Here is a 25,679-nt window from a genome sequence, read left to right as displayed (position 1 = left end):
TCTCATAGAGACACCATCGGCGTCACTATCACACGCCAAGGGGTGTGAGAAAATGTCAATATTTGACGACCTGGTAAAGAGAACAGGTTGGTTATTTATATAAACTCTCACAATGTTCTCAAATATGTAATAGATTCAAACTATAATGATAATGTGGTAATAGTAAATGTTACATTTTGACGTCAGCCTTTGTGTCACTGACTGAAGTAGTCAGGCCCTTTTCTTTCTTGCCATGACAGGCTATTAACCAAACTCTGTGTTTGATTACTTGCAGTTTATTGTTCCAAATAATGACTAACTGTAACAACAAAATATGAAGAGTAAACATCCCCATATTATACAAGATTCAGAGGAAAAACTGTGGGCAGGAAACCTGAAAACTAAGATATTCTCACATCCAGCACAGTCACTAAGAGAAAATGTTGGCATTGTATGTTTCTGCTAACCATGAATACGTCACATTTGTACGTTTCATGTATCATATCAACAATTCTAAAGTGACAGAGTATATGAGCTGACTTTGTCATCTGGGGTCTCATTAATAAACTTTGCGTACGCACAAAACAAGGCCTGAAAGAGGCCTAAACCATTTCCCATGCAAAGTTGTAATGTATAAAAACAGACTTTATCGTAGAAATTTGACCCATGCTTAAGAACATTTTGGAGATGGGGAATCGGCAACAAAGATAGTAAGGTGGAAACCTGATTGCAGGAATTGTTGAATATTTTTTGGTGTAAATGAGACCCCTGGACGGGATGATGCACAAAAATCAATTTATCCCTGTTTTTCCAGCGGCTTTTTTGGCACCAAACGTGCATGTTTTTAGTGACCAGAGACATCGCTGCTTTTCCTGTGGCGATTTTGCCATCAAAAGTGGATATCTTATGCCAAAACATGATCTTTTCCGAACTCTTGTGCCTAAGCATAAGCACATATTAACCATAACATTACTGAAAGGTAAAGTTTCAACGTATCTGCTCCATGATAACATGCAAATGTAACATATCTGTGGTCTGCCAACACATTTTATCCTGCCATTGGGTTATCACATTAGTATTAACTCCACTCTTAGTTGAAATCAAGTCAAAACACAGCTTAGATATTAAGATATTTAAGAAAAACTTTATTTGTGACTTATTAACAAAACACATTACCAGATTGATGAAATTATAAGAATCACTATTATCACCTTTACAATGATAAGCAGGTGTACAAAAAAGTTATTAACAGATCTGCACTGTCACAGTCGACTGGTGCGCACCACTCACTGCCACACCCAGCGACTGAGGAACATTCACTATACACAAGCAGAGAATACATCAACTTTATTTTTTTAATACCATTTTATGTATTTTGATTTTTTTTCTTCTTTTTCTGCTTTTTTTTAAGGGATACATATGGAGGGTGAGTAAATGATTCGATTTCACAATAGTGTTTGTTTGATCATTGTTTCAAAGCTTAACACAACTTTAAGGATCGGTTTTCTTATCTATGAAAATCATAAGGGTAAAAACAGAAAAAAAGCATTTCATAGCATAACACAATAGCATTATGTATATCTAGAAGATTAAATTTTCAACAGGATAAAAAATGTGATTCTTTTAGGTTTTTCCACAAATTACTGTTTGCAATAGAGTATATGTGTGTATGTATATGAATGTGTGGATGAGTGTGGGTCGTTCAATGTGTGTGTATCGTCTTTGAGAATGTGTATCAGAGGTATATGTATTCCAATACGCATTTCCCAGTGGAAAAACATATCTATGTATATATATAGTATCTATATAGTATCTGTTTCCTTTGCTTATAACATGCAAACAGCCACTTGGTGATCTGACAGCACAGAAGTACACCTGAAGGACAGCAGGGGGGAAAGACACGTGTGCATGGGAGGGATTGAGCCTGATAGCAGCACCTATATACCCCTACTGTGACTGGTAAGACGATGTTCTAAAAAAAAGGAACACTGAGGTGAGATTTTATGACACTTTTCATCGTGTTGATGCTGTTCCAATATCTACTGCTCATTCTGCACTCTATCTACTGCACTTTCTCTACCACGCTACACCCGGGATTCACAATGTCGGGGTCAAATAAAGTTGATCACGTCACACAGTTCACACTTGGGTCGCTGCAACTTGGACATTTCTCCTGTACAGCTGCATTGTTTATGATGTTTGTGCAGCAATTAAGCCAAAAATATATCATTTAAGGTCTTTCCAGCTGTGAGGTTTGACTTGTGTTGATTTTTGCTTGCTCTCTGGTATCATCGCCTCTCACTGGTGCAACATAAACAGTGTCAACAGTGTGCTTCCCCTCCATTAATCCTTAAGTGGATTTCCCCCACTTCCAAATCAACCACAAGTCAACCTCTTTCCACTGCTGCTGCTGAACTGCCCTGCACTTATTGTGTAAGTGGTTTTAGTCGGCCCAAGTTGATCAGCTGTCACTAATGGCTGACGCAGGAATAACTGCAGTACCTCTGCTAGTGCAAAGGAAGAATGACCTGCCCAATTAACTCTGCTGTGGTTTCTTTACCCTCTACGATGGAGCTACACACTACAATGACTCTTCCTTTGCCTCTCCATCTTGTCTCATTATATCCAATACAACATACTCTCAGATTCTGCTAACTTGTCAGAGGTCCTTACAATGCAATATGCGAGAAATGACAGAGCTGTCGACAATAAGCAATCTAAGCTCAGCTGAACCCAACAAAGTACGTGTGTGTGTGTGTGTGTGTGTGTGTGTGTGTGTGTGGAGTCTATGTGCACATGTCTATGTGTGTTTTCAGTCTGTATATGCAAATGCACAAATGTCACTGTGTTAGGGCCGCACAGTTCATTGAAGGAGAGTGACTTGAAAGATGTTATCCAACCATGTTGATTTGAAGAAACAGGAGTAGAGGGAGGAAACAGGCAGCGGGCAAGCAAATCCTACAAGCACTGAAGCAGTCGAGGCAGTGGTGTAGGGCTTGAAGAACAACTACTTAACATTCAAAGACAGAATCAGAGGGATCAGGCTTGAACAGAAATGAAGCAACAAGCAACGTTCCTGCGTCCCAGCCATATAATACACTTCCATGTTAAGGATGGCACTGGCCTTCAGTCTTGGAGTTTCCAGAAAGGGGTGTGTATTCTTTTAGTATATCTTTGTCGTTTGTATGTACTGTGTGTATGTCTGTGTGTGAGTAGGAGGCAGAGAGAATCAGTGTTTGTGTACACTAATGTGTGTCAGACTGGGTGTGCCGATACACAGTGGGAATAAGACCCCATTGACCTGTGCCGTATTCCAAGAGGAGAGGCAAGGTCAGGGGCCGGTTGCATCAGCTGCACGTAGGTTCCCTAGTTATATCCGAAGTAGCCACTAATCCCGATTCACGCATTGCTAAAACACAAGCGGTAGCACCACAAAAATCTGTTACAACGTAACCTTAAGTAACAACTAAATAGTTAAGCAAGCAATAAAGCAGGTGCAAATGATACGAAGTCACACAATTGTACTCACTAACAGTAAAGCAGGATTTTTTTTTTCTTTTTTTGCACACAGCATTATTTTTTTTCATTAATAATTCCATGTCATTTTGAAACTTGAAGGACTTTAACAGTGATTTTGGATGTTTCAGCCCATTTTCTACAAATTATACATTACTGATGATTGCTTTCCGTTTTTTTTTTTTTAAATCTGTCTTTTTTCAGGCAGAATTTGTTTCCCATTCATTTCCATACAACACGAAAATCAACATGGTGAGACGCACTTTAATCCATCACGTCTGTGTTTCATTGCCATGTTATGTGATAACATGACGCAGTTTTTTAAATGTATCTGCATATTACCACAATAAAACCAGATGCTGTGTTCACTTTGATGGATTTCTTAAAGCTGGGGTAGGCAGTTTTCTGGAGAAGGCAAAAAAAGCCAGACGTTTAGACAGGCATATACGCTTATACAATAACGTGCATGAGGACTAGTGATTTCAATCATCTCAATGCCGTTATGTAGGACTGGAGGTAGAAATATCGTCCTGTTTTCTTTGCAAACTTGTGGGCCTGTAAAGCCCTTTGAGATGACACACTGTCATTCAACATTAGCTACATAAACATGAACTTGGCAGTTGTTGTCAGTGTTTGAACAGCTACTTTTTCTGCAGGATTTTCCACCATTGAATCAGGCTTTCACAATTTCCATGGACGTGCACATTTGCAGCAACAACTAATAGGAACGTCCTGTCTTTGAAATGACCTGTGATTCGCTCAAGTCTCTTGTCATGGGCTAGAATTTCTAAGGCCTGAAAACAGAGCCAAGAGGCAGTGCAGAAGTCTTGTTTTCTCTCAGACCACTTAAATTACAATATGCTCAGAGGTTATCATAGGATTTTTGACAACGATGCCAAAAACATAGGCCTACCCCAGCTTTAATGTGAAAAAACGACGGCTGCCTGAAAGATAGGAAAATACTTTTAAAATGCTGAAAACGCAAAACATCAGCAGTGAGGTTAAGGATATAAGATTTGTAGAAAAGAGACTAAACCATGTTAGTATTGCCCTTAAAGAGTCAAACATGGATTCTTTATACCAATCGTAATTTTTATGCCAATCTTGTCAACTGCAAATCTGTGTGGCAGCAAGGTAATGCTATTACTGATTGGCTACTCATGTAAAGTCTTATGTTATAACTAGCTAGAGCCGTAGTATTCCCCCCTTACTACCCATGGTACAATCGAATTTAGTAACTTGCTCTTGCAAATTAACTAGCAGTTATGAAGCCGCTACTTTATACCCTAACCTGGGAACAAACTTGCGCATAGTTGGTGCAACCCAGTCCAGGTCCTCAGCCTCAGCAATGTGCTATGTTACACTGAAACAGAGCTCGAGCGTGGTCCTGCTTGTCTCAGCCACCTCATTCTCTTCAAGGTGCTAATCTCATGGTACATATACTGTATGTTGTTACTTTTTCATTTTTCTTTTTTTATACAAAAGACCACATTTTCTGAATTTCTACAAGGCCTCCATAATACTGAAGACAAAAGCCTCTGGTTCATTTTTTTTTTGTTTGGCTTTCACTTCACCTCCAACTAGGTGAGCCAAAAAGGAAGGGGGCTGCATAAAGACAGAGATGCCAACACAGGCAGCCTCAGCTGACAATGGTCAGATACAAATAGTACACCTTTTCAGGTGTTTTTGTTTTCATTATACAAACTGGTGGGGGCAGCAAATCACAGAAAGGCTAATCTAATCCAATAAAACCTTTTCTGTTTGAATTTGGTCCAACCTTTAGATGAAGTCCGTCGACTCCGAACATTTGTTAACCGTAAACCTTAGACTTTTACAGGCTAAAGTTATGGGCCAATGAGCCAAGAAAGAAAAAGAAACATTTGTTTAGCAAGTTCACATGGTGTGGGGAGCCAGGACTTGTCTAATGAGGGTTGGCCACTGTACAATGTCTTTGCAAATATAGTGCAAGGAGGCTCCCTTGCATCTACAATATGCATTTGGCTTTTTATTCTGGCTCTGTAATTGGGATTTGTTGGTAGCTCTGTTTTCAAGTCACCCCTTCTCCTCTAATCATCCCCCCCATCATCCTTTCCTTTATCCTTCTTGTCCTTCTTGTCCTTCTTCTTCTTTTTCTTCTTCTTGGCCTCATCCTTCTTGCCAAAGCTTATGAAGTCACCTTTGTCATCCACAGGGCCGGCGTCATGGCGGATAGAAATGATGGCTGGGGATCCAGGGATAATGAAGGCTTCAGGAGGAATCTCTCCAGGCTTCAGGGGCTGAGGAGGGCCGTAACCCTGTGCGGCACCGTACCTGAAGTGCCAGCTGTTGCTGTTGACTCCAGCACCCACTGGAGGCGATAGTTCACCACCATCTCCATCTACACCAGAATGAAAAAAAGAAAAAAGAGAAATCATGTTATTCATTAGAAATCATGCTACTCATTATTTTTATTCAATCATCACTGTGACCACACTGCATCATTAAAGGAATAGTTTCACATCTTGGGAAGTAAGCTTATCAGCTTTCTTGTAGAGTAAGATAAGGAAATCAATGTTTTTAGTACAAATTAAACATATGACATATAACATGTTAGTTATTGAGCTTTGGGGAAGGGTAGGGTAAAAATTTAACTAACAGATATCACCATAAAACTTCCCCAGCTGATTATTCACATTAAGATAATTATATTTTGTATTCCAAGTTTTCTAAAATTGTATTTTTAAATATGCAAATGAGGCACTATCTGAATCTGTCCTAATTTAACAGACATTTTCTAACGTTTTCTTTCCGCAGTCTAAGAAAGACATTGTATATAAGCGAAATAGCCCAAAATCTCAAAATTGACAAGTGCATGAAAAAAATTAACTTAAAATCCAATGTTTTCACTTGTGGTGTCTACCCTTCAGAGGTATTGGTAGGCAGATTATGTTATTGGACAGAGCCAGGCTAGCTATTCTTTGTGCTAAGCTAAGCTGACTGGCTGCTGGCTAAAGCTACATATTTACCATACAGATATGAGAGTGGTGTTGTTATCAAACAGGAAAGCAAATAAGCACATTTCCCAATATATTTGAACTATTCCTTTAAATATAAATTCCACAGTAGCTCTTTACATTATCTTTTGATCGCTGGCTAGTGCCAGAGGTAGGACAGTCCACACTGACCTGGACTTCACAGAAGTAAATCCCCCACTGTCCTGCTTATAGCTTAAGAATTAGCGCCTCATCAATTAGCACCCTATTGGTTAGGATAGGTTTAGGAAAAGAATCATGGTTGGGAATTGTCACGTTACATACTTCATGTAAAGTTACAAAGGTCAGATTTAGGACAGTAAAGTTACGTAGGTTAAGTTTAAGGAAAAAAAGGTTAGGTTCAAGGAAAGTCAAGCTACATCGGTTAGGTTTCAGGAAAATGAAGTTTTGTAGGATTAGGTTCAAGGAAAGTAAAATTAGGTAGGTTAGTTTTAAGGAAAGTAAAGTTACATAGGGTAGATTTAGGATAATAAAGTTACATCTGTCTGGTTTAAGGAAAGTAAAGTTACATAGGTTTGGTTTACTGAAAGTAAAGTTATGTACATTAGGCTAATGGAAAATTAAGTTTCGTAGGATTTTTTTCATAGGATTAGGAGGATTAGGATTAGGATTTCGTAGGTTAGGAAAGGAAAAGAATCATGGCCAGGGGTCGGCGTAAATAACATGACAACATGACATCGCACAACGCACCATAAAATAATTCAAAGTTCACTTTGTCTTATACAGGATCATCAGGAGCATCAATCTCCTAGGGGAAAGTTGTGTGTTTGTTTGACCCATCCACCACCCCCTTCCTGCTTACATGGACTTTTGCTCTGTATACTACTTCCTTCCTTACATCCATCCATCAGTGCATTGGACACATGATCGCAGCCCTCACATTTGCAGCCTATCCTGCTTGTCGTGCATTTTTCCTTATTTAGACTTCACTATTTGGGCTTTGATATGTTCATAAAATCTGACATGTAAGAAATATTTAAAATCAAGCAAAAGCATGCAGAGCAATAGCCTGACAACAGAGAAATAGCCACAGGGAGCAGATATTTTCAGGACAGCAATTCAGCCGAGACCACATGAGGGAAGACTGGAGGAGGCTAACCTTTAAACCACAGGGATGTTTAGCTTGGCAGTGTGATTTGTATTTGTATTTGGATGATGGCAGCAGCTTAATCCTTCTCTCATAGGAGGCCAGAGACAGGGATTCAACCTTCAGTGCTCAAGCATGAATATGACAGAGAAAGGAACCCAGGGAGCAAATTTAAAAAAAAAGATACTGAAAAAAATCTATATATAGAACAATTATTATGTAAAGTGAAAATAAGACATAGCTATTAAGGTCAAAAGGTTAAAGACGGCAGAGTGAAAAGGAAAGAGGATGTTAGATGAGATAAGGAGAGAGAGGCAGAGAGAGCGAGGGAGTGTGGCAGCAAGAAAGATGGGGGTGGGCGGGTTTTGCAGACGCGGTGCTCTCAGGCCCACACCAGTTCCCTCTGCACTGACCTACTTTCAGTCTGGATTTTATTTAGATCAAACACAGGCCCTTGCAAAAAGATTCTATTTGATTTTTCTTTGTAGGCTATTTATGACATTGCTGGAGCGCTGAAATGGTTTCAAACGATGTCCCATTGGGAGGTACACTATTTTGAAAATGCATACTTGTCCATACGCACAGTGTATCACTGAGTACCTACAAATGAGCTCATCAAGAATGAGAATATGTACAGACTATAATAACAGCAGATGTAATGGACACTATTACGCTGCTCGATATTTTAGCTCTGCATTGCTACCCTGTTTAACCACTATATGTTACTGAGTCATGACTCACTGGAAATTGATCATATATTAACACTGTAAGGGATTGATGTTTGGAATATAGTAGATCAGATGTTTTTGCTTTTAGTAACAAAGCAGCAGCATGCCATTGTGACAGGGACATGAGAACACAGACACATAAATAATTTGTTATCTACTTGCAAAAATAGATGTATTCATTTTTAAGTTACATTAAATAATTAGCACGTGAAGGACCGGGGTAAGAAATAAACCACGTCAAGCCATGACTGCTGAGGAAACATTTTGTCTCATGTTACATAATTTCTAAAGACAGCAAATTGCTGCTAATTGACCTATGTAATTTAGCTTGTTTAATGATTAGTCGGTGTCAGATGTTATCATCTTATCTTACCGTTAGTGGAGTTAGTGCTGTAATACTGTAATGCCAGCCTGTTTCTGAGGATTATGACATCTGATGGTATGGTCTGTCTGTTTGTATTTAATCTGGGTATTAAACCCAGGAAGTATTTTAAATAAGTCCCATTCAATGGCTCTCAGTGGTTAGGTAAGGAAGATGGCTTCTCATGTGGAGGAGGACAAATATGCTTAAAATAAAATGAAAAGGAGATGTGCAAAATACGGTGCGACAGAATGTGGATGAGCTTATTGAGCTAGTGATGCAGTGCATGTCATTATGTACACAATGCACCTCCATTTTATATAACTGATACACCATTTCCTGTTACCTGATGCTAAGAAAGGAGATTTGATGCTAAGAGTTTGGCAATACTTTATTTAGATAGTCTCGTATTGATAGATGACTAAAGACCTATGAAGCCTCTGTCTTTGCAAATTTTGCATTTAATTTTTACTGGTGACTGTATGTCACTCTGCAATTTGAAACCATAGCATTAAACCTAATCCATGGCAGGCATTGAATGCCTGCATACTTTACCTATTCTCATTCCCATGTCGTCAAATACTGATGCTTTGTCATGCCCCTAAGCATCTCTTAGTGATGCACAGGGCACCCTTTAGCGTCAATGTGACGCATGGCTGGAACACATTGTAACACAGGGTTAATGCTGTGAAAGTGTTGTAATTTATTCAACAAAACTACTTGGTTAGGTTTAGAAAAAAGGTCATTTTTTGGGTTAAAATGAGTATCTTTGTTATAGTACCTAAAATACGGTAATGTGACATAAATGCGTTAGGTGAGTGATGTCAGTGCTCGATGATGGTACATTATGTTACATTTTGTTAAAACAACATGGACTTTTGAGTTCACACAGTTTGACCCATCCACTCTATGTCCCGCCCTGTGTGGACTTTCTTACTCTTTTTACTATGTTGGTCGCTCTCAGTGTTAAGTATTACCACAGATGGGTTTACATTAGAGTCAGTTAAAGCACAATGTGTCTCATACAGATGCTCCATGGTGCCTTTGGCGTCGATATCACATGCCATGGGACTTGACAAAGCTTCTGTATTTGATGACCCGGGGATGACAACGAGCTGGCAGACCACTTTTCACTATGAACTCAGGTAACTTTGTGCGTCGTTTAGGAAAGCTATAGGGTCATTGAAGGGAAATTCAGGTAGGATCAACCTGGCATATTTTACATAAATGTGGCCATTTTGACTCTTTGGATGCTGCTAGCTTCACACTTGTCACCTCTGTTGTAGAGATTCAGGGAAACGAGGACAACAAAAATATATCGGAAGAGACGGTGCAAGCCCTTTAGAGTTGTCCAAATTAACATGAGTTTTATATTAATATTTGCAACCATTTGTCTCTTAGCCTGTTTATAGGTTTACCTGGATGTAGCATGCATTTTTGTGATCCACGCTGTTCACACCTGTGTCTAGTATGTGTCTCCAGCTGACCACTTGTGCTCAGATTTTGATACTGCCTATGTCACTTACGTGAGAGGGTCAAAGAGCCTCACACACAGTTATTATGTCCACACTCTTGCTAGCTGCTCGCTGCTTGCTAGTCACGTTAGCAGTTGTGTCAGTAGAGCTGAGATGTCACTGTCAGCAGACTTCAACATGTCTCCTTCCATAGGCCAAAATAACGGACAGTCACCCAACACTTCATCCAAAAAGTTATAGAGCACACTGTCATCAAAACAACCATCACGTCCTACATGCAAATTCACATTTCCTAGGACGCCAAAGATATGACCCATCCTACTCTCCCCCTGATTGGCTAGTTCTTATTGCCTTCGTTGGTTGGGTTGGTTCAGTTTAGGCAAGAGGAGTGGGATTAGTTAGGGTTGGGGTAAGAATGTCAGGGTAGATCAATCAGAGCAAGACGGGTCATGTCTTTGCTATTCTTGGAAACTTGTGTCACCCCTGACACATATTAATACCAGATATAAACAGGCTCTCTGAGTCCAACTGAAAGTAAACACAGGAAGTAGCACCCTGGAGTAATCATGTTTGTCAGCAGCATCAGGGATCTACATTTTGGCTGAAATACAGTGGATTTTTTCTTTGAAATTAAAAACGGGGTTTTGCCTCTGGGAGCATGAATGTACCCAGTTTATGTTTACAGAAGGATGGTCAATGAGTGCACAAAATTGAAAGAATTCATCCTCTGCAAACTATGAATGTGCTGAGTAAATTGATAAACTCTAATGAAGGTGCCAGAGGAGAGGTGAAGAGTTCACTGAAGCATTAGGATCCATTCTCTGTGGCAAATTAGTATTAATGTGAAATTTTATGGCAATTTAGCCTGTAATTTTTTAAGATATATTGATTTGATAAAAGTATGTGGACACAATATCTTTAACTATACTGGTTATTTGTCCATCTAATGGTTTTGGTATACTTAATTGTATCAGACAATTTATCACAGTAATATAATAAAAAAGTTATAATTAAACCTGTGCAAGATTACTAGACTGGTATAAAAGCTACAAACTGTGCTATAATGACTGTCTTCCTGCAGTGAAGAGAATTGTACACTACCACACAGCAGCACAGCGTCTGGCCTATGTACACTTGATGGTGCTCGAGCAGTTCATGTCCCTACACATGACCAACTGAGCTAAAATGTCAAGTGGCTGTGTAGCGTCTAATCAAGTGAATATTGTCTCTGCGTCTTGGGACATCCCAGGGCTCTCTGCACTGGCTGTGACAAATCAAAAACCCTGCGATTATTAATTAGAATCCTGGCCCAGGTATTAATTTGAGATATTCCCGAAAAAATAATTCAGAACAAGCAGGTCACGTCACTGCTCGGAGGAGTCGGTACAACTAGCTTTGCTTCCCCTGTGCCACTGTTTCTCTAACATGGAGGATTACTTGTATCTCTGCCATTGCTTCATATTAGCCTATATTTCACAGCAAACGCTCATCTGAAACGGATTATGGTGTAACTGCTGGTAAGCAGGTCAGCACAGCTCCTTGTAAGGAGGTTGCCATGACACCTGATGTAGATTTGTGGGTGTCTGAAGCCTCATTTCATGTAACCTGATGTCCTACATTTAAAATAGGATATGTTATTTCCTGTCTAGTCCACAATACGGTTCCATCTAAAATGAATCTCTATGGTGGTTTGCAGCACATGCACAAATCTGACAGTCGTGCAGTGCTTGTGTAAATATATGTGGCACACCGCATATATTCTGCATGAGACGCATCTGCCTAAACCATTCTTTCCTGCATTATTTCTTCTAAATAACTGCGTGCCCTCTTTTTTGTCTTAATACCTGCCCTTGCAGAGTCCCCTTCCCTTTCCCATTCCCTACTCCTTCCTTTTTTTCTGTCTCTAAATCTTCCATTCAGAGATATGACCCGTTGCCATGGAAACTGCCTTCGCCCACTCCCTGCTGATGGAGGGTGCGGCTGCTGCAGCAATCTCTCAGTTAGACAGTGTTGCCAGGCAACAGGTCACATGGCGTTCCCTAGCAACAACACTACTGCAGGAACCTGCCAATCCTCTTAACCTTTCTCTTTCTCCATCCCCCCACACCTCGCTTTTTTTTCCCTCCATCCCCCTGTACGTCTCCTCTGCTCTTCCTCTCCAAAATTGCTTTTACTGTTACCGGATTTCTCTTTTTTTCTCATGGTACTCTCTTATTACTGATAATAGCCTCTCTCCCCCTCTGGCATTAGACAAATGTCTCCTCATCTGCACCATGGGTCACTTACATAAACCCAGTTTTGAGGGTGCAGCATTTAGATGCATCACAGCATATCAGACAACTTCATCATGATAACAATTCAGTGCAGACATGGCAATATGTCACAAAAAAAAGCTCCACCTCTTAATGCACAGTAAAGAGGATCAACCTGCAATCCAGCACATGCCTATGCCTTAGCACTGAGCCACTCCTAACAAATTATTTCCAATGCACCCCTGATAGGTCTGCAGTATGCTGTGCACTCTGCTTAAAGACAATATTTGAGTCTTTACGTGACCAGATAGGCAGCTTTCAATCTTTTTTACAGAAAGACACATTCCTCTGCAACAAACTGGCTCAAAGATGCTGAGAAGTGGTACAGCTTGCATCTCGAACAATTCCCCAGCTCTCTTAAAAAGCTGACAGACGGTAAGACATATTCTGTCACTCGCCGAGTGATTGACTGTGATGCTACACTTCGACCTCAAGTCTGTACCTATGTTCTAATTCCTGCAGCTAGACAGAAAATCAATAAATGAAAGCTTGGCAGAGGGAAGGAGGGAACAGATCACAATGTTCCAAACACTGTTTTGAAATCTAAGTTTCAAAAGTTTTCCAGGCTGCCAACAAAAGCTATTAGTCATTAGCTCTGAGACAGTGTGCCTAGGAAAGACAGGTCATTTCCGAGACCAGTTCTATTTACACTTATGTTGTGTTGCTACATATTGTCAATGTTGCCGCCCACTCAGGACAACTCATTTCTTATTAAAACACTGTTGCCTTTTTCAAGCTGTAGCTCTCCATGCTGGCAGCTGCTTTTATGGGAGGATACACTTGTTTATCTGTGGCTCTGCATAAGGTCCCCAGGCTTTTGGCACCTCACTTAAGCTCTGCATGAACATCACACTGGAATTCAAGATCATGCAGATATTCAAAGCACAATTTTGTCAAATCCCCAGTTTCACCATATTATCTGAACCCAAGTAAGGACAAAGATGAATCCAACTTTATGAATTCAACATATTTGATACAATGTACTCCAATGGACAGTTAATGTGTAACTGTAACAGGCATTTATGTGTGGTGACCTGGGACTCCCTAAAATCTTATTTCAGTGTTGTGTGCCTGGTGCGCATTCTCATCGGCTCGCTTTGGATTGTCTGATTACTGTTTGGAAAGGCTAGCAAAACCATAACCTAAGAAGTTGTTTATTGACCTAATCTTTGCTTTAACCCTAAAAATAAACCTACTGGAGACCTCACAGCTAACTGTAACCTCAAACAGATACATGGGCGTGGGGAGGTGGATGCTGCAGCACCCCCTATTGACAAGGGGTGGAATAACATAGTCTGTAAATGTTTGGCTATTTTGCCTTAACTGATGGACTATCTAAACATCTGACGTCATCACGTCAGGTCAAAGTGCAAGGGTCAGGGTCAGCTAAACTCGGGGGGACAGGGTACTCCAAAGAGTACATTTTACTCTTTGCCGTACCCTGACTTTTTCTTGCACACTGGCACTTCTCATAAGCTGCCACTACTCTTTTCTGCCCACTTTATATCACATTCTCTAGGCGATAAACTGCATTTCCCAGGGGGCCCTGAGGGCACTACATAGGTCACCCAGAGGGCACTATGTGATGCCTACCTGTTCCCCCTCTCGCCTGCCTGCTTTACTCTATCAACGGTTAGTCTAAGTAATGTTACATTACAATAACTTTGTCCTGACTCCAAAAGGGCAATACAAAGAGAATAAGAACAGAGTCAGAAAATGACACAACAGAGCCTTGAAAGTCAAATCCCATGTTACTAAATGCAGGCAAGAAGCTGCAAGGTAACGTTAGTGCCACTCCAAGCAGCAAAGAGCCTGCTGATGGAATGTTAGCATCTGCAAAACCACTGTGGCTATCACCGGCACTAATGATGAGAAGGCGCTACTTGCAAACTGATTCATGAAATGATGCTTTTAGGTTCCTAGATACTGGTAGAAAAGATTTCCGCACACTTACATCTATGCAGTGTTTCACTTTGTGAAAGTGATTTAAGTGTGCCAAAAAAGTTTCCAAGCCTACTGTATTTATGAACCCCAGTGTTGAGCCTCTTCACCTGCCGGCAGTTAGCTTTATCAACAGGGAGTACAGTGACAAGGACAAGAACACTTGCTGGCTTCCCAACCATTATGTTTTTGGCAGGCAAACCAAGGTTACCAGAGGTTCAAATCCCAGGTGCCTGCTTTAACAAGCCTTTTAACAAATAGCTTGGAGTTGCACACATTACTCATAGACATTTCAGTATACCACTTTCTCTACTTTTTATACATTTTAAAGCAAGATAAATAAAATCTTGCTAGGTTTCCTTCCATTCAAATGTAGATGTAAAAGGGCAAATCCTTTTCTTCTATCAGTTCTCTGTCACCATTGCCCCTAAAAAGTTGTCATTATCTACTTTTTTCACTCTATCCTGACTGCTAGAGATCTACTGACCTGCAGCGCTGGACACAGTTGGCCAGTTCTGGACCAGCATCCCCTGGGCTCCCTGCATCACAGAGGACTCCTCCATGTGGACCGAACTGAAAGGCAGAACACATTCAGCAAACTCAGTTAGACATGTCAAATCAAAAATTATTAAAGCTTTAAATAAAATATGGGCTGATTAGACATCTAGCTGTTAATCATCCCTTCCTTAAAGAAGCTGCTTTTTTTTGTTTGTTTGTGTAGATATTTTCCAAACCTCAACTAAAATTATAATCGACACGTTAAATGCTTACAGTTTTAAAGGTTTGTTTGTTTGTTCAGGGTTTGTTGCCTGGAGCAATCCGTTTTGGGCTACCATTTCTTGTGGTCTTGTTTCTTTTTTTCTTTTTTTTTTAAACATCAAACCCTTCATGTAGAATCCTCCACCTTAAAACAATGTGACACATGACCTTTTACCCTACAATGAAGCAGTTGTATAGAGTCCTCATTGAATTTGTTATTTACACCTGAGAAATGTCAAAATATCACACGAAAAGGCTGATGTCAAACTTTAGAATAAAAATGCATGAAATCTGCAAATCATTCCTACACTGTTAACTACAAAAGACAAAAACGACAAGTATTTTGTTAACTCTGGAAATCAAAGTTAATGACTAGTTGCCTGGCAACCAGTTGTAATACCTACCCGTCAAGCCTTGTATTTGAAAGAACATCTAATAAAGATCAGAGAATGTGGCTAAAATAAGAGAACCGCTAAAACAGAAATATGCCTCTTGAAAACGAAAATGGTTTTCTGGTTGCTGTGGACCAAATTAAGACCAGTGTTAAGTAATCCAACATATAATAATGGCAGTAACATTGGGCCCCATCTTACACCAGACACAAAATGGCGCACAGCCCAGTGCAACTACTAGATTCGGACTGATGCAGCTGTCATTTTCACGGTCAGCCAGGTTGACACTGGGCGAGAGGCAGGGTACACCCTGGACAGGTCGCCAGACTATAACCCTTTTTAGAATTGTGCAAATTTGCAGGAAAGCCCAATCAGTCTTCCTTCAGCATTGGCAGTAAGCAAGCAAAATCAGGGAGTGCGGCAAAATGCTGTTTGCCTACTTTTGTTTATACAGAATGTGCCTTTTTCGGGGCAATGGGGGGCGTGAGCAAGTAACAAAATGTGTAGCTCAGCGTGTGACGTAAACAGTGATGTTTAAGTTTATTTACTTTATTAATCCCCCTGAGGGGAAATTCAATGTTTTTACTCTTGCTCGTCAATTACACACAGGTCCGAAAGACACACACATGCACAAACAGGACCTATACATGCACAAAGTGGAGAGATGTCAGAGTGAGGGGGCTGCCCTTGGTGGGGTCCCCCGAGCGGTTGGGAGGTTTGGTGCCTTGCTCAAGGGTATCTCGGCAGTGCCCTCGGCAGGAGGTGAACTGGCACCTCTCCAGCCACCAGTCCACGCTCCATATTTTTGTCCGGACGGGGACTTGAACAGGCGACCCTCCGGTTCCCAACCCAAATCCCTATGGACTGAGCTACTGCCGCCCCAAAAATCTCTCCTTCGAGCCGGACGTGGGAGGGAAGCCGCGGCTGGTCAGCCCTTCGTAAGTCGGCCCGTTCTTCACCATCCCCGTCATCTGAAGGTTAATGCCCTCTTCATTTGCGAGGGCAAGGAGGGCACGCAATTCCTTGTCTCCCCAGTTGCTAATCTTTACAGTGTCTTTCAGGTTTGCGTTTACCTCTTGCTACTAGCTGCTCGCTAATTCCTGCTATCAGCTGTTTCCTGTTTATCCACCGCCAGTGGGTCACAGGTGCAGCATCATCAACAGCTCCACCCACAAGTCAACAACAGCCCCTCCCGTTGCAGAAGGCCGTCTCGGTCTGTTTAAACTAAAAGGGTTCTGCCAATATGACTACCCTACGAGGCGGAAAATTGGGCACCTCGGATCAACTCGCCAGTCTGGCTCTGTGTGTCTAAACGCTTGCAGCTTGCCGGCAAAACGGCCCAACATTCACGGAAAATCTGGCAGTGTTAAAGGGGCTTATCACAGGCTGACACATAGAGACAAACAACCATTCACACTCAGGTTCACACATTTTAGAGTCACCAATTAACCTGCATGTCTTTGGACTGTGGGAGGAAGCTGGAGTACCCGGATAAAACCCACGCAGACACAGGGAGAACATGCAAACTCCGTACAGAAAGGCTCCCTCCCGGGATTGAACCAGGAACCCTCTTGCTGTGAGGTGACAGTGCTAACCACTACACCACCATGGCTAGCCGGTGAAGATTCTCAGTCATACAGGTTATGGTAATCATAAGTGCTAATATCGTAGGCATCGTTGTCAAGTTAGTTTATCCTTTCATCTTTTCATCATATAACTGGTGGCAGTGGTGAATACTTGTACTGAGGGGACTGATCCCATCTGTTTCAGTTATTTTGTAGCTTCCAAGTTACATAGACCTTGCTGGCAATACCCATTGATTTCCATCCAATCCGAAGCGATACAAGGCCAGAATCTCCGATATTGATACTAATATGATACTTTTTACTATCAAAAGTGACTTTTTTATGAAGGATAAAGCAGTACTCCATGATTTATAAGGTAACGAATCAATCTACTTAAAGAGGCAACAGATAGCATTTTTTCCTAAATATATGATTATGAAAATAATGTGGGTTGCACAGGGTAGTGGCCACACTAAAATCAGACTATCAGCGTTTACATAGGTTACTTAGTGACTTTGCATCTTTGTAATAAGCTTCTGCCACCGGGGGAGAAATTTCGCAGAAAAAATCTGCTTTACAGCAGGAAATGCGTCATGTATTGCGAAACTGGTCGGTCAGCCAATCAGGGACTGGAGCTGGTCTTTATGGGGAGTTGGGCATGAGATAGTTGAGTCACGAGCACAATGGCAGATGGACAAAGTTTGGAAACAAGTGAAAAACAGCCTAGCAAAAGAAAATGAGCTCCTCTGTGTGAGGAGGCAAAGAAGGGCAAAAAGAGAGGGATAAAAGAAGAGGAAAAACAAGAGTTAAGCTCAGTCAGGCGTTCAAGAGATGGAGGGAGCTCCGTGACCAGAGGCTTCAAAACCGATGTCCAGCTAGCTTTCTTTCTAATGGATCAGTAAGTAACACGGCTAAATGTTAGCTAGATGAGAGAGGACTGTAACAAGTTACTGTACTGGCTTCTAGTTAATTCCTAGCTGGCCAGCATCACAAATCACCGCAACCAGGGACCAGGTAGCGAGTGTTGGTCGGCTGACATCCTCGTTGCCATTCTACGACAGCCCCCAGACAGTGATAACTCCTCCGCTCCCATTTGTCTGGTGAACGCCTCTCCTCTGTCAATACACTCTGCCAGCAGTTTAATAATATTGATGCCAGTTGTAACATTTGAATCTTTTAGTAGTAAGCCATGTTCTAAGCGGGATAATGTATAGTGAGCCGGTGACTGTTGATAAATAACTCCGCTGCGTGTCAGGGGTTCCATTCCCCTGTCCGGAGTTATTTTTCAACAGTCACCGGCTCACTATACATTATCCCTTACGTGTCTACTGCTGTTTGAACTGATACTGTACATATTGGTATAATTTACTGTGAGCTGTTTGTACTGGTACTGTGCATTCTGCTATAATTATTTGCATTACTATTTGTTTTTTCTTCAGATAAATCTGATAATTGTTGCTCGGTCTCTTTACTCATTTATTTAGTAGAGTGTCCACACACCTTCTCATTCTACATATACATACTGTAGAGGTATACTGGTGGCTTTACAACTTACACTTTATTGATTATCTCTGATCCCCACGGTCAATTTGGTCTTTGCGACAATGCGAGCAACACTGCTGACGCTAGGTGGTGCCAAGCTAAAAAAAAAAAGGAATCCTATCTGTTGCCTCTTTAAATAATAGCTAATGATGACCAATTAGAGTGTAACCAGGGGCGGACTGGGACTATAAAACAGCCCTGGACTTTGACTCGGCCCAGCCCACAACAACCGGTTCACATACGGTATGCGCTTCCTTCTTCTTCAATTTGATTGGCGGCCGGCTGGCTCATAGATATCTATGGGCCGGCTGGCATCCAGTTTAAAGGCTGCCAACTAGCGGACTGGACGTGGAACAGTAGATTATCAGGGAGAAAAAAGGAAAAAAAAAACGGTGATGACTGTGTGGTGGCGGCCGCCGGCCGTCCTGTAGTACCGGCCATTCTGTGATTCTCCAGAACCTCCAGATGGCCAGTCCGCCCCTGAGTCTAACAATATAACAAGAGTACATATCTATTTTGACTACTGTATGCCTGTATATTACTTGCCTGAGCCTCTCTAAAACGACTCTGACTTCTGTTAGAGGTCCTTCATCCTCCCACCCTTTCGATTCCAGCTCCGAGTTCTCGTTCTCGTGTTTTTCTTTTTTCATTAATCCATCACTGCTACTATGTTTCTGATTGAACTAGTGAGGCGCAGATATAATTTCCACATTGAACATCTGTGGACAGCTACAGTCACGCAGATGCTTAATGGTTCTATTCATAGTACCACTGAGGGTCCGTGTCAGCGCCCAGCAGTAAACGGTAGGGCTGGGAGGTGGCCCTACTGTCCTACTGCTGAAATCGGATGAAAGTGAAACTAAGAAGATGATGCTGGGTCTGGATTAAGTACATGCATTAGATGTGTTTATTTACAAATACAAATAGGTACGACATAGAAGAGGGAAACTGATCCCTTTTTTGGTATCAATCCTATTGACTCTCGGATTGATCTTCAAAATGCAAACATAGTGTCAAGAGTATCGATATTTTAGGATCGATCTGCCCACCCCTACTTTTTTTTTTAAATCAAGGATAATGGAGTTTAAATCAGCTGTTTTATACCTCACAGTAGCACTTTCTACTGCTGCTTTTTTTTTTTTTGGATCTGTTAACATACTTTAGATGACATTTATTTACATATTCAATTAGGATACATAACATCTTTAATGTATTTAAGTATTTCCAGCTTATCTTGTTACATATTTATATTTTATTAATTATGTGAAATAAAACTAGGACACTCCTACACCCAAATGAAAAATATAAAAAATTCACACTACAAGCACAACATAAACTCTCTGGATGGCCCCAAAGTGGAATTCTTGAAGTTTCAGATGTTTTTCAGAAGTTTTTTTCACCAGATGTAAAAAACCTAGAGGGTGTAATTTTCTCAGCTCTATGTTTCATTCGACTCAGCAGGTGGGCATGCAGCACACACAATTCCTTCTTCTTTCACTGTTACAGTTTACTGTCACTTTTTGGCTTTCACTGGACAACGGACAATTACAAAACAATTTGCTGGGAAAATTGAAAAATTTATTTCATAAATTTCGAGTGAACCAACCAGCTGCGACTCGGCCTGGCGAGGAAATATTCTTGTTTTCAACGTATGGATTGTATGGATTAAATAAAAAGAGATACAATGTGTTTTTAGTAAGGATTCACATGGTCATGGAAAACCTGGAAAAGACATGGGACTGGTTGAAATTATTCAAAGTTTTGGAAATGTCCTGGAATTTTGTGTGTAATAAAATTGTTACAATAAAAAAAAAAAAACTTTATAATGGCTCCTTGAAAAGTCATGGAAAAGTTTAGAAATTTTGTCTATGGAAATGTGGGGACCCTGTTTTAGTGACCCTTATAGGTGCTGGAAGGTGTATTTTGTTACCATAACATATATCTTCATATGTATGCAGAATCTGTAGGCAAAGGGACAAGATTTTGTTAGTGGGAGCACTCTGGTTTCCGTTTGCATTACAAGTAGTATTAACCAATCATGTTCGAGCAACAGGTAAACAGTCTGTGAAGAAAGGCTAGGCACATTGGCTATCGTCTGATGACGATTTAGCTGTATGTTAGTCTTTTAAAATTTTAATTATATGAAGATGCAGAAAAGTGTTTACAGAGATTAGCCAGCAAACAGAAGAGGACATCTTGGGCCAGATATCAGCTGTCTATCTGGATCTCCTGATGCAAGTTTTTAGGCAAAGTTAAGACAACTGGCTGGTGGCTATGGCTTCGCTGTTTAAACAACCACCAAGCGCATTGTGATCGATCAAACCACTTACCAAAGCTGTTTGGAATGTATTTAACCACATATTTTTTGTAGTGTAAATGCTAATGCATCCTGATGCTTCCTCAACAAGGACTACGTCATCAATGCAGGACACGGTGGTTGCCTGCGCTCTATAACTTGCCCATTTTATGACCAGCTTGATGAAGTTTTACCATTGTTCATTGTTTTGCCCTATGAAAGGAGAAGTGTTAAATTCTGCTGATAGTGATATCTCAGCTATATCAACACAACTGCTAATGTGACTGGCAAGCATGCTTGTGAGCAGCTACCGAACATGTTGGTGTAATAACTGTTGGCATCCTAGCGTAAGTGACGCAGTAATAACGAAATCTGAATAGAGGTGGTCAGCTGGAGATGCATGATGGACACGTGTGACTGCCGATGTGCCTCGGTTGTCCACTTGTGCTCAAATCTCCGAAACACATTAATACCAGGAGTAAACAGGCTCTTAGTAAATAGCAATTTGCCTTTTTCACAGCAGATATTTTGACTTGTGATGGCAGGAAAAGCACAGGTGCTACATAATAACACCAATGATGGCTCTGTTCTATCCAAGCGTTCCATTGAGAGTGACAGAGAGCCGACATGCACAGTACCAGGAGCCTGAAATCAAAGCAGCTAAATGGAGTTCAGCTATCATTCGTTTTATTATTTAAACTTGTACTTTTCAAACTGTGACAAGTCAAAATGTCTGCCCTGAAAAAGGCCTGCGGGGCTGAAGACAAACTTTAACTCAAGCTTTCCCGAAGAAACATAATACTGGGGAAATATGACCACACAGAATCCCTACACAGAGTCACAAAGCCAAGTGCATGCATGCAGCATCCAGCATAGGCTCGAGATATTCCCCCCCATACATTCATAATGACTATAGAGCTCACTGTACAGGAGGACCAACCCTGACTGGGGCCTCTGCAATGCAGCACCTTCAGCATCTATCTTAAACTGCAACACGCTTATGTGTTACATTGAATAGGGATTTGTCATGAATATAAAATGGTCATGTACATTCTGAGCAGTGCAGGTTTCAAGCTTTTTCCACAAGCGAAGGTGCTGATTTAATGTGTGAGAGTATGACACAGTTACTGGTGTTTTCTACACTGACTGACTTCACCAGAAATGTGGGTCAGTAATGTTGGTGCTACGCGCCGTGTGTGGTGTGAGACATTGCAGCGTGCGTGTGTCAGGGTTACGTGTTAATATGAGCTTCTCTGTGTCTGTGCTTGTTACAGGCGCTGCCATTTTAGAGATGGCAGCGGCAAATTGCAATGATGATTTATGTTAATCCATGTCATGTTACAGTGACTTGATGACATGATGCACATTATGATACCCTCCACGCCATAGAAATTAACACTAATATCCAATTAAATCAAACTTAGACAGAGCAGAAGACTGCACAAGTGAGCAGTCAGCATTGTTGGCATGAAATTATGAAAATAGAGTACACATTACAAACATGTGGAGGTAAAACTCATTAGGCCCTCATGTTTCAGCTGTCCTCATATCAAATTAGCAAAGCACTTCATTATGTATTTTAATACAACTTTTGTGACCTGATCATTACAAAATTTAAGAGACAGATGGAGACACACACACAAAAAAAATGTTCCTAATTGTTGTCAGATCCTGTTAATATGAATATTCTCTAATTTGCAGTAGGTAGCTAATGAGATCTTTAGATTATGGTGTAATTAGGATTTTGGTCAAGCAATAAGGCGTATGAAGGCATATCTGTAACAGTGCATGCCACTGCATTAACAAGTGTGTCTAGAGTCCAAAATGTCCTCTGCTGTCTGTGTTCACAACTTCTCCCCTTATCTCTGGACAAAAATATATAAAACCCCACAGAAACTCACACTTGTGAGGCAGTTGTACATGCAGACACTGATGCATGTGTGCATCTGATGATCTGAGAAAGGTCATAGTCAGCTCATTTGTCCTTCATGCTTCCTGCTTAAAGACTGTAACTGGGGGGGGAGCGACGCTCAGAATGTAGATGACCTATATAGTGTTACACTGCAGAGGAGGAGTGCTACGCATCCACTGATGGGAGCTGCAGATGGCTTTTCCCAAAGGAAGAGGACAGGGTTGAGGTTCAAACTGATGCTGAGGGGCCACTAACAGCCATTTCTGATAATGGCAGACACTGATCTGCTGTATTGTGTTGCAGTGTCATTTTGAGGTGCAGGTGTACAAAAATTGCATTTAAAGATTCCATACATTGCAGCTGTGGTAACGTCAAGAGCATTATGAAGGGTCACTGTAGTGGTAGCATGGACAGGCTGTAGACACTGTGAGGAAGATGAATAACTTTTTCTAGATGATCAAAAGTTGCAAAAGAGTTAAAGACAGAAAGTGCTTACCTCTGCACCCCTGCCCTCAAAGATGCAGAATATCGCCAGTCAGCATTCGGGGCTTTCGGCTGAGCGAGCAATAGGTAGAGAGAGAGAGAGAGAGAGAGAGAAGAAGAGAGGGAAGAGGTGGAAAAAAAGAGAAGTGAGTGAGAGTGAGAGAGAGAGAGAGAGAGAGAGAGAGAGAGAGAGAGAGAGACAGGAGGGAAAAGAGAGAGTTTAGTTTGATCTCATACAGTGCAAAGCCAGGCTGGGCCATGGTCTCATCAATTAATCATGATACACATTCCAGCTCTGGACGTGATAGGAACACTGCAGTTGTGTCCCCCTTTGCAGGCACACACACACACACACACACACACACACACACACGCATACATATTGATATCCCCCCATAGACACAGAAGGACTTTAAAAAGGGCAGTGACTGAGAGCCATATTGATGAGTTTTTGGACAGTCTCTCACTTCATGGCTCTATAAATGTGAGAGCTGGGGGAGTTATGGCCTTTCCCTGAGAGCCGGGGTGTTTGTACAGAATGTTGTGTACGTGTTGGTGGGTAACTGGAATATCTGTCTGCTCCTGATGAACCTGGGCTGAGTGCTCAGAACTCTCAGCAGTCCTCTGGTATATTATTGCCTTTAAAAACCAATAAGCAAGAGCCATCATCGCCAGGGCAACCTTACAGAAATAAATGAAATGACCACGACCTCTAACACCGCATTACAGGGTGGTGGCACGTATTGTGTCGAAAATACATGGTGGTGGCATGGTTGGGTTGAGGCACCAAAACTATTTGGTTAGATTTAGAAAAAGATTGTTTTTGGTTTAAGTAACTACATTTGTCATGTATGTAATTCAAGTATGTCATAAAGGATGTAAATATGTTGAGTTAAAAGAAATCAACACAAAAAGTAATCTCCCAGGTGAAAGTCCAGGGTTTGTTGACCCATCGACCACCCCAACTTCTTCCCTACGCAGACTTTCTAGCTCTTAAACTACCTACAGTATGGGGTCGTAGCTTTAACACAATACAGGCCAACGCCATGTAATGCGATGTTAGGACAACACATTCTCACTCCTAAATTGTCAAATAGCGACGTTTGGTTAGTGGGTCTTAGCATCGACCACCGACACACTGAGGCACTCTTTAGCAGTGGTATGAGACACACTGGGCAGCATGTCAACTTACACTCAAATTTGTTATTTCACAGAAAATAGACAGTTTCTGCTAGTTAAATACAGCCTTTTTTAAAACGTATGTAAAAATTTGGGGGTTTACTTCCTGAGGTTTATGCAGCAAAAACGTGGTTGGGTTTAGAAAAAAACATCATCGTTCAGCTTAAAATAAGTAAGTTTGTTACTACCATGATGTAATGTAACGTCACGTGACATACATCACTACCGTAGCCTACAACACATATTAGCACACTGTTGTTATCAAAATAACTCAATTAACTTTTAATTTGACATGGGACACAAACAGCGGTCTCACGCGTGAAAGTCCAGAGTTTGTTTAAACCATCCACCTCCATTCCCAACCACCCTAGGCAGTTTCTCGCTCTTTATACTACAGCAGTTGCTCAAAGTGTCAATAAATGCTTCTGCCCAGTCATCTCATACCGCCGCAAAAGGGTGCCTCGGTACGTTGGTATCTGACGCTGAGTGTTTGATGAGGTGAGAGTGAGACCAGGTTGGTTAAGAGGTTGTGGTCATTTCATATTTCTGTGGGATCATGTTGAAGGGGCAATCATTTACAAATATGATGTATTACATATGTGTAGGATTCAGTGTGAGACAAATGTATGGGACAAATCATCAATAATATTTTCAAATTATCACTGTTGTATAAACTGATTTCATCTTCTTCCATCTGTCTTAATTTGGAGATTTACATGACTTCCTTCTGATTCTGTATATCTCCATGACTCCATGGCCATTATCAAATTGCAGCTACTATACGGACACCTTTTTGATAGTGCATGTTTGCACTAAAATAAATGATAAACAATATATTTAGATGTTTCTAAGAACACAGAGCATTAAGAAGTATTGTGAAATCAAAAATGCACTGCCTGGACAAAGGATTTTTTGGCTAAATATTTAAATTATAAATATAAAGTAAATGGTAAATGCTAAATGGAAATCACCCTTTATTAGTTAAAAATGTATTTTTAATTTTTGGGACAAACTGTCCCTTTAAAATAAAGACTGATTCATCAGTAGCTACAATTGGTAAAATTGTCATTACAGTGATTGTTTAGAATCATTTTGGAGTAATAAAGACATTGTATGAAAT

General features: G+C 40.9%; 1 protein-coding gene across 1 annotated transcript in view; it reads right to left on the bottom strand.

Moving 5' to 3' along the window:
* Positions 1 to 3,137: 3,137 nt before the first annotated feature.
* LOC126387954 (protocadherin alpha-C2-like) overlaps positions 3,138 to 25,679 on the bottom strand; it is a 28,139-nt gene continuing 5,597 nt past the window's right edge. The window contains exons 2-4 of the mRNA XM_050040770.1: positions 23,394 to 23,452; positions 14,919 to 15,004; positions 3,138 to 5,872 (exon numbers count right to left, since the gene is read on the bottom strand). Of these exons, the coding sequence (XP_049896727.1) occupies positions 5,562 to 5,872; positions 14,919 to 15,004; positions 23,394 to 23,452 (456 nt within the window). The 3' untranslated portion in view covers positions 3,138 to 5,561. The remainder of the gene's footprint in view (positions 5,873 to 14,918; positions 15,005 to 23,393; positions 23,453 to 25,679) is intronic.

This window comes from Epinephelus moara, chromosome 3 (genome assembly GCF_006386435.1).
Source record: "Epinephelus moara isolate mb chromosome 3, YSFRI_EMoa_1.0, whole genome shotgun sequence".
NCBI lineage: Eukaryota > Metazoa > Chordata > Actinopteri > Perciformes > Serranidae > Epinephelus > Epinephelus moara.
This window is presented reverse-complemented; position numbering and strand designations above follow the sequence as displayed.